The sequence below is a fragment of the Rattus norvegicus genome, chromosome 3 (genome assembly GCF_021556685.1).
Source record: "Rattus norvegicus strain SHRSP/BbbUtx chromosome 3, alternate assembly SHRSP_T2T, whole genome shotgun sequence".
Lineage (NCBI taxonomy): Eukaryota > Metazoa > Chordata > Mammalia > Rodentia > Muridae > Rattus > Rattus norvegicus.
This window is the reverse complement of record NC_141536.1, coordinates 148,482,588-148,495,949: the sequence shown is the minus strand read 5'-3', so window position 1 is coordinate 148,495,949 and position 13,362 is coordinate 148,482,588. Positions and strand designations below refer to the sequence as shown.

Here is a 13,362-nt window from a genome sequence, read left to right as displayed (position 1 = left end):
TTTGATGTAGTGGGGTTTAGATAGTCTGATAAGGAAGGAAGATTAAAGGGCAGAGTCTAAATGCCAGAGTCCCAGAGTAGTGAAGAGGTGGAGAGGGAAATATTTATCTTAGGGAGGTGCTGGGCAGCAAGGCATAGAAAGTCTTCCCTCTGGGATTAAAGGGTGTTCAGTGCCTAAAACCAGTGGTAGGTTGAGATTCTGTGATCTGGTCCAATTATGAGAAAACACGTGCACATACCCATACCCTGAGCCCTTCCAAAGAGGGAATATAACTACTTTCTTCTAGCATCTTTTCTGGGCTGTTGGAACAATGCCAAGCCCCAGCCATGGATTCCGCCTTCTACAGAGTCCATCCAGAAGACTTCAATCTGTAGATCTGTATTGGAATTCTGTCTTCCCAAAGGTATTTTCAAGCCCAGGTCTCCAGCGCCTAGAATTGCAACCTTATTAGGAAGCAGGGTTTTTACTGGTATAATCAAGTTTGGAGGAAGTCAAGGGATGAACTCTCTAACCCAGTGACTGTTATCCTTACTGGACGAAGGTCATGTGACAGTGGAAATAGGAAATAGGGACTGGAGTGCTATAGCTACAACTGAAGAAATACGAAGGACTGGTTGTCCCCCATCAGAAGTTAGGGGAAGACAATAAAGGCTTGATGTTGGATCTATTGATCTTGGGACACTTTTCCTTCTACCAGGTTGCCTCACCTGGCCTTGATGTCAGGGTTTGTGTCCGGTCTTATGGTATCTTGTTGTGTTGTGTTCTGGTGATGTTCATGGGAGGCCTGCTCTTATCTGGGGGAGATGAGGAGCAGTGGATCTGGGGAAAGGGGAAGTGGAGGGTACTTGCAGAGGAGTGAAGGGAGGGGAAGCTTCAGTCAGGATGTTTTGTATGAGAGAAAAGTAAATATTAAAAAAAAACACCTCTGCCATTTCACATCTGAGCAAAGGATCTTCCAATCCCAAGCAAGGCTACATCTTCAGAGAATGGTGTTTATAGAGGAAGCTGCAGTCAGTCCGGTGTGTAAACTGTGGAGTTATATATTGTGACATGTGACCCTAATCACACCCCTCCTGGAGTCCACTCTCTCTGCCTATCCATCAGTCTGCAGAGCCAACCTTCCCTGGGCCTCCTCACAAGGCTCCTTGGCAGTTGAGTTTTAAAGGAGCTCCAGTGTTGAAGGCCTTGGTTCTCTGCAGCCAGAGGAAAAAGTTACTTTGGGTTTTCCAGCAATTTCCCCTCGTCATGATTTTGCAATTGCACAGCACAGCCTGCTGTGTATTTGCATATCCACTTCATCTGTTTTCTTTCAGGCTCTATAGGCCACTGTGCACCCTCTACTCAGGACTCACAGCCACCCCCCCTCCACACACCCTGCTACCCCAGTAGAGATGCCTCCTGTGGCTCCTACACCCTCCCTGGGAGAGATAACCCTTAGCTTTCTCCAGAGCTGTGCTTCCTTGGCTGCTGGGCAAAACTCAGTCTTGCTGTAAATTCGGTGGCGGCCTGCGTGTGTAATTGGGTTGGATTTACATTAAGAGGGTTCCCTGTGGTGAAAACCACACTGCTATTTCCAATCCAAAGTTGCATAAAACATTCAATTTTCTAAGTATCTGTCAGCTGTTAGTGCTGTGAAAAATGCAGTCTGTCTGGATGGATGGGAGGCTCCCCTCCGTTCCTTAACCACCACCACCTCCTGATTATTTGTGCTAGCAGAGGGGATAATACGATATGGTGGTAGATAATGGAGCGTTATTTATCTAAATATCCACTGATTCATTCGGCAAACATGCTCGAGGATCCGATGTGCGCCGGACAAGTTTCTGTGTGTCTAATCAAATGCTTTCCCTTGCTTAAAAAGATATTCCAACTAATTTCTGGTTGCATACTCTAAAATCAGGGGTCAGCACCCTTTCGGGTCAAAGGCAAGATTATTAACCCGTCTCTATACCTATAACCTTATCTATCTATATGTATCTAGGCTTTTGGTGTGACAGTTATTGGAAGCAACTTGTCATTCTTGCAATTTACTTGAAAGGAAATGTATAATAAATATGTCATATATATTATATGCATACCAATGGATGTAACTGGGTTCTAATTTCTACTCTGGTAGTCTCAAAACAGACAGCAGGTTGGACCTGGCTTGTGAACCATCCTTTAAACATTTGCATTATCTTTATGAGCCCAGGAAACTTACCATGCCCTTGTCCCTGTCCCCCTTATACATTTGCCATACATAGTTCTTCCTACTAGTCACCCCAGGGACATTAACCCTTTGTCAGCTCCGACCTACTCTGTTGTCACCTACCTCAGGACCTTTGTGTGCCTTATTCCTCTGCCTGGAGAAACTTGCTGCCCTTTTAGCTGTCTTTTAGTAAATGTGCTTCTTTTGCAGACTTCATATCCTTGTTTGTGCTTTGGTGGTTGACTCCTTGAATAAAGCATAATTTGAAAGTTGACCCTTAACCTAAACATTTGACTGATGTAAAGCTTGTCTCACTTGAAGCATCATCTTCTCCTGCCTTGGCCTATTGGTGTGCATTCTTAGATGGTCACGTCGTGGATATTACCTTATGGCTTATTTGTATTTTGATTTTGGTTTTAATTTCTTGTTGCTACACTTGCCTGGAAACCCAGAGAAGGCAGGTTTCTTGACCGGCTCATTCAGTGAGGTTTCAGTGTATCTAGAGGGAAAATTAGCCTGGCTTCAGGAATCTCTACTTCATGTAGGAGTCAGTGAATAAAGCCACTGGGACACACACTGATACACCACAAGAGGAGGATGCTAGCAGGTGTCCATGTAAACAACAGGGCACTGAGGGGATTACTGAACAGAGAGGCTGCAGGGCCAAGGGATCCCCATTGAGGAAGAAGAGCAAAGTCAGAGCTCTAAAAAATAGACACCCAGAGTGGAGAGGGGCTGACAGAGGAAAAGGCCGTAAGAAACACTTTCATGTCGTGGGGCAGAAATACCAGGAAAAGGTAACAGACAGTTTGAGTTTGTGGTCTGGATGCTAGGCACTCTGTCAGACACAGAATACCCTCCTTAAATTATCCCTTCTGCATCAGTAGTTAGAGTCTTCCCATTTTGCAGGTGTTAAGACTGAGGCCTAGAGAAGGTGAATGATCAGGCAAAGGTCGCAGAGCTGCTGAGTTGGGACACGTCCTCGTCTTCTTTGGTCTCATTCCTATGATGAGTGATGTTGGATAGGGTAAAGGTTTCTTTCTTTCCAAGTCCTGCCCTTAGGGCAACCATTTTCTTTTCCCTCCCCTTTTAAGAGTGGGGCTGTTATCTGCATCTTCCGGGTAAATACCTCCTTCTCCAGCACACAGAGGCTACCTGCTTGGGACTTGTATGAGAGGCAGGCAGGACGGGGAGCTGAAGTGAAGACCTCAGGAGTCTTGTGTATGATGAACAGCTCATGAGCCTCATGTATGCAATTCCATTAAAATCCTCTGTACATCAGGAAGGAAGCCACTGTCCCAGGGAAAGGACTCACCCATGGCTCCACAGGCTTCACTGCTCACAGTTATCCCACTGCAAAGAGCCAACCTTTTGGTTGGGTTTTGGTGCTGGGAGTTTTGCTCAAGTGCTCTGTACGTACTAGGAGGCTCTCTTCCTCTGAGCAGATCTCCAACTCCCAAGTACTGAACTTCAAATTCCCAGCCATGGGATTCCTTGAACAAGTTTTGTTCAGTGCTCTCAGGGTGTGCAGCTTGTAACTGAGGGTCCAGGACCTAAAAAGGGTGACTAGGTTGCTGGCTTCAAGTATCCTCCTAGGGAGACAGTCCTCTTCTAAGCTGAGCCTCAGCAGGAAAAAAGAGGCGCGCCTGTCTAAGCAGGGATACCAAATTGCCCGAGGAGAAGCTATTAGATATATGAGGAAATTCTTAGTCAATTCTACCAGCAAAAAAGTGCTTACCACCCCGCCTCCCCCCACCCCCGCCCCCAACTGAGTGTTCATATAAACCTTATGGGCAACCGGGGATTGGAGGATGCTGCTTCTGAAAGTCGCCCGTCTCCTTCCCCCTAGGGGGATTGGAAGTGATTTGATTCTGCCAGCTAACGTTGTTCGAGGCAGACTTCATCTCCCCTAGCACTCATCAGGGCTGCTAATAGGCCCTTCAGAGCTCATAAAGAGATGACCAAATCTGGGGCTACGGGGGCTCCAACTCATCTATCTTCTGCAGGCCCGATCAGATCTGATTTGGTACACTGACGGCTGGATGCTCACGTGTGGTCTGGCCCGCTTCTCAGACACCTCCTCACACCGCTGGGCTTGAGGAATCCCAGGAGGGGGCAGAGGTCCTCTGACCAGTGGGGATTTCAGTGTTCTGGTGTGGTGGGCATTTACCTGCCAGCCATATCGATCTGTGGTTGAGAAAATATAAGCGTTTAGACTCGGCAGGGAAGGACGGTGCCAACTAATGGGAGAGACAGTTACCGCCCTGGGTCCTCTGCCTGCTTGTAATGTCCGTGCCCATCAGCTTGTAAGCTCATGTGTCGTGAGAATGTAAAACGAGCAAGAGATCACGGAACTGCACCGACTGATGCTACCTCCTCCCATCCCCAAATAAGTCTGCCACCTTTGTAGACAATTTTTTTTAGTGAAAATTTGGGATCAGCTTTTTTACAAATGTACATTATTTATTTAATTAGAATGATTTGCAAAATGACTTAGCAGGGGCTTTTCATCCATCTACTTACTATCACTGTCAGCACACGGGGGATGCTAATATGAATGAATCCGCAGCTTTCAGACCTTGCGGCGTGCCATGTGCACAGCGACCATTTATCCCTCATCATACTATACAAGACACGCACCATTAGTAGCACCGTTTTACAGATAAGCAAACTGAGGCTTAGGGAATGCTCTAGTCAGCTATGGCTGCATTAAAAATGACCATGGTGCTTGCTAGAGTGGAGACAACTGTTTCAGTAAATGCATGGGGTTTTTATAGACCAGGAGGATTCTGTTTTCTGTAATTTGAGCTGCACAGCTTTTGTTTGTTTGTTTATTTGTTTTTTTTTGGTTTGTTTTTGAGAACAAACAATCTCCCGGCACTACGAGGTGGGTTACGTCAGCTGGTAGTTAAGTCGAGCTTCTTGGAGATTTCACGAGGCTGGGTAGATTGTGGGTCAACAGAATCATCCCGTCTCTTCACAGCAGTTGCTCGAGAAAAGGATTCTTGGTCACCCATTTAGTAGCTGAAGAAGTTGAGGTTCAGAGAGAATTCGCTTGGGTTAAAGTCATTCCTCGGTGCAATTGCTGGGGTTTGAATTCCAAGTGTGTCCCAGGAGTCGAGAGCTCATGGCTTTATCCAGCAAAGCACTAAGTTAATACTGTTCACAGGTGAGGGTCCATGGGATCCTCTTACTTGGGCTAAGCAGAAGAATGCAGGCTCCTGGACACTGTGATCCTTCAGAGCAGGGCCTGGGGTAAGGAGACCTTCCAAACTGGAGGGGGAACCCAGAAAGGGGATAACATTTTACATGTAAATAAAAAATATCCAATAAAAGGAAAAAGAAAAAAAGAGAACCAGATGAAGGAGCGTGTCAAAGTAGGGTCAGAAAAGCAGTCAGCGGCTGGGTACAAGCAAGCCCTTTCTTCCATTTTGCTAATACGAATGGGTGTGGGAGATGGAGGAGGTTGAGATTCAATTCAGGCATTGAAAGGACTGGCAGGAAAAGGACAAGGAAGAGGAGATCCTCTGGGTTTCTGCAGGGAGTCATGTGGATTTATCTGAGAGTCTAAAGGAAAAAGTAAAGGTGACTTTCTGTGCTGGAGGTCAGAAGGGGCTGGAAAGAGGTGAGTGAAGAGGGCACGAGCCCTGGTGGCTGATGAGCAAATGAGCAAGGAGCAGGGAGGTGGCATCGGTAGGTGGCAACAGGGACGTTGTAAAGGGCAAAGAAAATAGGTCATGAAGGGCTGCGTGGGTCTCGCTGCACGACTTGAACTATACTGAATTATACTGAAGGTGTTTGCTATAGGAACCCACTGGAAGCTGGGGTGTGGTGGTGCATACCTTGTCATCACAGCTCTCTAGAGGAGGGTGCCGAGATAGTTCACGGCTAGCCTGGGCTATATTATCAAGTCGGCATCCCAAATATAAACAAAAAGAAACCACCGGGGAATTTTCAGTGTAGTGGCTAAACATAATTCATAATTTAAAGAGACTCGCTCAAGGTGTTCTGTGAAGCTGAGACTAGGCATGGGGTGATATCTTAGAAGGTAACATGCTTGCTGTACAAGTGTGAGAGCCTGAATTCAAATCTGCATGACCTACGTGAAAGCCAGACACAGAGAGAAAGCATCTGCGATCCCAGCGCTCCTATGGACAGATAGGCAATAGAGACTGGCTAACCAATGGAGGCTTGTGGGTCAGCTAGCCATACACAGTAACAAAGGAAGAAAGAGATCTTGACTCAGAAAAAGTAGAAGGCAAGGGCTGACACTTCTGATGGTTCTCTGAACATCTCATAGCCTATGAGTGCACACATTTGCACAAGTGCAGGAGTGTACACACACACACACACACACACACACACACACACACACACACACACACTTGAAAAACATATTAGAGAAAGTGTGGATAGAAGAGACCTGCTCGAAAGCTGTAATCTGTTCTATAGGGAGTGAAGATGGTCTGTTCAGTGGCTTCCGTGATGGGGATAGAGGCACGTGACCGATCTGAGATGTGCTTTGGAAGCCAAAGTAGCAGGACTTTCCTCAGGACAGAGGAAAGAGCACCAGGGGATGTTGGACTGACCTTGCCCAGCAATCAAGCCCTGGAAATAGTTTGTTCCAACACAATACCACAAACGAACAGTAAACATCTGAAAAACGCCAATGCTTAAACCACATCTAACTCTGTGATGGAGCATGGACCCCTCTCCCTTAACCAGGAAAATGCACGTGCACACCTATAAAATTCCTACCCAATTCAGGTAGCTCTGAGCTACCTGAAGATCCTCTAAGCATATATACTCAAGGCCACTCTCAGTGGGCTAGGAGAACCCTGTCCTTAGTGGAAACGGCCTAAGATTTCAAGCTTCCCAAACCGGAAGCATTGACTCCCCATATTCTAGAAACACATGGCATCCACAGCGGGCAGCGGGCAGTGTTCTTTCAGGCAGGTTTATACATAATCAATGTCTAGTTCAAGTTCTCTGGGGACAAGCATCCCACGCCATCTCCTTCAGGGTCCCCTGTAGTGCTCTGCCCTGGTTAAAATGCTGTCAGGTCCCATTACCACTTGTTTGGTATTCTGATGAAGGGATAGGCCATTCAAGCTAGTGCCATGAAAGAACACGGGGATAGGAACAAACCATTATTTGGTTAGTGGTACTATGAATCCCACCCGCTCCACCCCAAGCCCCCGTCCCAATCTGAGCTTTCTGAGTGCTTTGTATAACTGTGCTTGAGCACCACACTATAAAAAGAGCCTGAAAGAAGATTGGAGGTGAGACGTGATCTCCCTTTCCAGCTTGAATAAAGAAATATAAATCAAAATAAATACTCAGTAATACGTGAACAAAATTTCTACCCAATTCAGGTGGCTCTGAGCTACCTGGAGATCCTCCACACATACATAGCCAAAAACGACTACTTTTTAACTAACAGATTGATTTCTCCTCTGCTTACACTTTTATTCTCTTTTTATGTTATTTAAATGCAGGAACCAAACCCAGACATCCTAGTGTAGAAGACCATACGCTTAATCACTAGAACTGCCCACAACAAGATTTTCGAAGTCAGTTTTGTCGCCTCCAGCCTTACACATTCTGTTCGCCTTTCCTATAATGCTTTTCCTGCAGTATCCTCTCAGGAAACACATGCTTTCCATTAAAAGGAATTTGCCTAATAGACACTTAGTGTTTCTGAAAGACACTAATATGTCTGGGAAGCGCGATAAACGACACTCCTTCTGCCTCTTGAGTTGAGAACTACAGCCATGAGACTGGAGTATTTTTCAAGACAAGAAGAATCCCTCTCAGAATAGCTGTGAGTTGGGGCAGGGGCAACTTGACTCATTTAGAGGTGAAAAGAGTATCATTATGTCAGATACCTGATGAGCCAGGAGGAGGAGGGGCCACCTTACAATGAATTAGGAGAGTTCGGCAGGAATCAGGTCGAATGCTTTGGATGGTAAACAGTAGAGGCTGCCAAGAAGTTATAGGCCATGCAGTGTTATAATCTTGTGTGGATGCATCCCCAAGCAGAAGGGTGGAGAAATGCACATTTGCCTTTGCACATATGTGTGTGTGTGTGTGTGTGTGTGTGTGTGTATTGATAACGAGGAGGCTACTGCAAGATGCTAAAGACGCAATCAATGGCGGTGGCTCAGAGTAGGTGGTAGAGCCAGAGAGTTATTACTTGCAACTCATTAAGGCAATGCTTTAAGCTGGAGGATGGGCTTTTAGGAAACACACCACAAGTAAGGAATCCATAGATAACCTAGTGCCTGGAAAGGGGCCTTACATCATCTGTGTTCTATAATCTAAGCCCTTCCAGAAGGGCTTGAAATGGTAACTTGATAAAAGGACACAGGCATATAAGACAAATAGAAGAGGGGTCTCCTTTGAAGCTTGACCACTTACAAGTTAAGTACGTTGGCGAGTTGGGGAAACGGTGTCTCCTTTAGCTAGCTTCAGTGCCTCATTTTGAAGATATCAGTTGTATCAGTCAGCTTGGCTTCAGTAACAAACATCCCCAAGACCACACTGACTTACAATAAACTTTCATTTGTTTTAAAGCTGCAGGTTGCCTGCTATGGCTCAACTCCACATGCTTTCCTTATCTTTTGAGCCATCCTGTCACCAGGCTGTGTGCCCTGCTGCTCTTGGGGCAAAGGAAAGATCCAGAGAGGAGTAAACACTTCCAGCCTTTTAGAGTTATAGGCAGGGCAGGTAGGGAATATCAGTGGCCTAAGAAAAATCATGTGGCTCTGCTTGTGTCACAAAGGAGCACCATTCACTGCACTATGGGGCTATGGCTAGAGTCAGCACCAGTCTTCTGCTTACTATGAACAACTCAGTTAGGACTTCCACTAGGGCTGCTGGAACTGAAGCAAACAGGGATCAGTTTGCTATAAGGGACACGCTGAATAACGCCCAAGGTCTCCTGAGATATTAGGGAACTACTTTGTGTCAGGTAGGAGAATGGCTGTTACCTGCATGTTTTGACCTTCTTTCTCCTGTGGCTGTGAGGGAAAAGTTCTGGAAGATAGCAAGGCTGTGGTGGAGCCGATCGCTTAGATGAGAAGAAATGGTGCTCTTGTTTTTCGAGAAGCATCCTGGAAAGCACTTGGCTGCATTTCTTTGCACAGTGCAGAGTCTTGCAAGCATTCATTCTCTTCAAGAACTGTGCTGCTCACGAGAACAGATGTTCACACAATTACACAAGAATTTGATATCCAAGCACATTACCATTTTTTTCTAGTGGCATATTTAAGTGTTATTCTGTAATATATTGACAGGAGAGAACAATCAACAGGAGGTAGAGGCAGTCCCCTCCTCAGACAGTAGAGGAAACCCGGAAGTTTCACAGCGGAGGCTCTTCTCAACACAGTCCCTCTGGGTAGGAGATCCTTATGCTCTTTCCCTCAATGCTGGTAAAATTAGGTTATACGGAAGCTGAGTTGCAGCTGCTTCCAAAGTCTTGTGCTCAGGGTGCACTCTGGGCCACATTTTACCTGCTTGCCCTCTGACGGTAAAACTCACCGGTTTTATTTTTCTGGAAGAGGAGGACAGCTTTAATGCTTAATCCCAAGTTACCATGAATAACTTTCCTTCTCTCTCCTAAAAATAAGGACTTCATCTGCAGACGATTCGGGTTCATAGAAAAGTTGAATGGGAAATACAGACACTTTCCTCTTTCTCCTTCCGCCAGCCATGCACAGTTCTCCCTGCCCTTAAGTTCTTGCGGTCCTTGGGCCCCCTGTGACCAGCATGAACATCTGATAATCTTGTGTTGCTTGCTCCATTAACTAAGGCACATAGATTTATGTCAAGGCTCATTCAGTGTCTTGTACAGTCTGTGTGCTTTTTAAATTTTTATTTTATTATTTATTTATTTGTGTATGTGCAAGTGTACGTGCGTGTTTGTGAACATTTGTGTAGTTCACACATAGGTCAGCAGAGGGTCTAGGATCTCCTGGGACTAGAGTTACTGGTAGTTGTAAGACACCTGGGAATCTAACCCAGGTCCTCTGTAGGAGAGCAGCAAGCTCCCTTAACTACTGAGCCATTGCTCCAGCCCATTTTATGGGTAATGGCCCTCTTCTTCTTCTCCCAAACCCTGGCAACGTCTCATGTTTTTCCCACCCCCATAATTTTGATTTACCCAGTGTTATATAATGGGAATTAGACAGTCCTTCACATTTTTATGTCTTTTTTTTTCTGTTTCCCCACACTGTCTGGTCTCTTATCGCACTACATATACACATGAGCACACACAAAGTCACAAAGATACAACGTTTAAATACATACATGGTGTGTCTCTTCAGATCAAAGAGAAAAGTAGACAGAAGCCTACACCTAGCTTGGTTTGCATCATCTCTAGCTGGGCAAGGGTCTTCACTGCTTACCCTCCTCCTATTCTTTCCTGTGGACTGCTCCCCGTCTTCAGAAGAGCCAGCCTCTCTTCCTGACTGTGCCAGCCTCCTCCTAACGCTGTTTGGCCCCTTCTTGTTTCTAACAGCCTGGTTGTCACTGCCCATGCTGACTCTGAGCAGTAATTACCTGGTGTCTGTTCTGCTACCTTCAAATAAGTTTTCCTACCTCAGAACAATTGCCCCCCACCTCTTATCTCGGCTGTGATCCTCTACAGGGCACAAGGGACCTGTCTCTCTTGACTCTCATATTTTTGCTTCTGATGTTAAGAAGTCCCCTTGAACTTGCATTTTACACACACCAGCAAAGCCCAAGTGTCTTCACAGAACCTGACATTTCCCCAGGGCAGGGTGTTTGCAATTACAGGCTGAGCTGGCTGTGGGATCAGAGAGCTGCTGAGGCCCGGGGAGGGCTGGCCTGTAGAGCATCTTTGATGAGTGACAGAGTCATTATTATGAATGTTATGCTGGGATGCCCATGAAGTCCTGTGGCAGAAGGGCTTTCCTCCCTTTTTCTTGTCTTAGCTGTGAAGACAGGCATATATAGAAAAACATATATGCATATCCCGAGACATATACCCAGCTAAATGTGGGGAAAGAAGCTAGGTAGGACGATTTCAATCTTTGCATGGTTTCTGACCTTCTAGGTTCTCACTGTTTTTGAAGATGACCTTCTAGTTTGAAGGGGTAGGCATTCTGCCCAATTCCAAATTGAAGATTAGTACTCCTTCCCCAGCTATTTGACTCTAACATCTTGTCTACTTGGTTGAGGTCTGTGGGAGCTCCCATTGGATTATTTTCTGCTACTATTGTCTCTTGCAGGGAAAACAAATAAAACCCCCAAGGGCTAGCAATTCTGGCCTTGTCCCTACACCAGCAGAGTGCTTCTCAGGGGAGCTACTCTTCTCTCCGTCCTCCACAGTGTGGGTCTCTGCTCCATGCTGTTATTGGTAAATATCCATGTTGTCCTGTAAATCTACATTCTCGTTGGTAAGCTCAGACTTTCTACCCAGGGCAGGAGAGAGAGGCATACCCTGTGTTAATAGTCTAGTCAAGGAAACTACGCTTAATAAGAAAATTCTATCTTAACTATGGTTTGGCAAGGGGCCTCCTTACCTCCACATTTCTGTTTCACACATTGAGATCAGATGTTTTGGGGAGAATGCATGATTTGGGGGGGGAATCGTGCTTTCTTGAGGTAAATAGATACAGGCCTTACCACAGCAAAGGTGGCAAGCCTCTCTCATCTTGCAAGTGAGCATGGCTGCGTGTGTCTCCCTGATCAATCTAGTCAACCGCCTTTTTCAAAGTCTCTTCAGAACCTTAGAAATTGGTCTTGGTAGCACAGGGAATGCAGGGCAACACCTTATCTCATTCTGAACACAGTGAAAGAAGTCACAATACTTCCCCAAATCAGCCAGCACAGAAGGGAAGGTTCATACCTGAATCAGAATCATATCTGAAAGCATGACTAGTATTTGAAAATAGTCTCCACGTGTCCACCATGTTTGCGTTTTGTTGTTTACAAACGGTCTTTTCTGATAAAGGTTCATTATTTTATTGATCTTAAGATCTCTCTGGATCTAGCGATACCTGTGCTCCCATGTCATGGAGATGAGGCATGCAACTGGCCATCTGTACTGAACCCACCCAGCCTCCCTTGGGTCTGAAGGATCTGCAGTGTGCATTCAGAAGGAGATTTAAATGCTTTAATGATGTGCGAAGCACTTGCATATTACTGGTCTAGCTTATGGTTACACACACACACACACACACACACACACACACACACACAGCTCTCTCTCTGTCTCTCTGTCTCTCTCTCTCTCTGTCTCTCTCTCTCTCTCTCTCAATCAGGACAGAGTTCTTTGTTTGGTAAATGTTAGGAGCAGTCTGTCGACTTCGTCTGCCCTATCAAAAACTACATGTCAATAGATAGAGGACAAAGGAGATGGAATTTAAGGAGATTTCAACTCTGGGCTAATTTCTCAATTCAGAATTTGGTCATATATGGAAACATCCAGATAAAGGCTCTAGCAGTACCGAAGAGAATAAGTAAAGACCATCCCCCACAATTATATAGAATACACGCCAAATTACACTAAGCACACATTTTCCTGGTCAGGTTCTGCATGTGTTTGTCTGTCTGTCTCTACACCATTCTGGATATGGCTGTAAGGACTCTTATTAACAATCCAAACAGCTCGTTGAATCAATGAGTAGGTTTTATCAAAGCCAGGAGGATGTGATGAATTGATAACTATATGGACCCTTTGGTCCTAAACCTTCTTTTAGGTCACAGAAAATGGAAGGAAAGAAAAGTGCCAACTCTTTTCTCGTGACAAGATTTCCAGTGACTCTTCTTCATCCTGTGTGGCAGCTATCAGAAGCTACAAACAGACCATAATACCATGACCATTCCTGGATCCTGGAAAAGGAGGTGGCTCTCTTTTAAAATAGAAGACCTTGACTACTTTTATAAAAAGACATCACCTGCTAAATGTGTGGTCGCAGAAAGAAATGTCCTTGTAGATGATGAAAGGCCACCAGAGAGAGGCCCCAACCCTGGCATTCTAACCAGGTTCCTGGCCACTTGCTGCTCAGTCATTGGACTTGAATCTCACATCTGTTACATGCTCTGGGTGTGACAAGGGGGAATGTGCTTCCCCTCCCTGAGCCACAGTTCCTCATTTGTAGACTGCAGAGTTTAGATTTCTGAGATCTCTCCCCTCCCAATGCCTT

The 13,362-nt window shown here is 45.6% G+C and overlaps 1 protein-coding gene across 9 annotated transcripts in view; it reads right to left on the bottom strand.

Annotated features, from left to right (window-relative positions):
* LOC147995785 (uncharacterized) overlaps positions 1–13,362 on the bottom strand; it is a 43,126-nt gene that overhangs the window by 7,116 nt on the left and 22,648 nt on the right. For 5 of the 9 annotated variants that reach the window (XR_015683936.1, XR_015683938.1, XM_087655003.1 and 2 more), the window contains exon 3: positions 9,181–9,376. The exons of 1 other annotated variant lie outside the window; for it this stretch is intronic. Coding sequence is in view for 4 of the 8 variants with exons in the window: in XM_087655003.1 (XP_087511129.1) it covers positions 9,181–9,376 (196 nt within the window). In the remaining 4 variants the exon portion in view is untranslated. Of the gene's footprint in view, positions 1–2,311; positions 2,435–4,596; positions 5,462–9,180; positions 9,377–13,362 lie in introns of those variants that run through there. 3 more of the 9 variants (XR_015683939.1, XM_087655001.1, XR_015683940.1) reach the window with 2 other exon arrangements.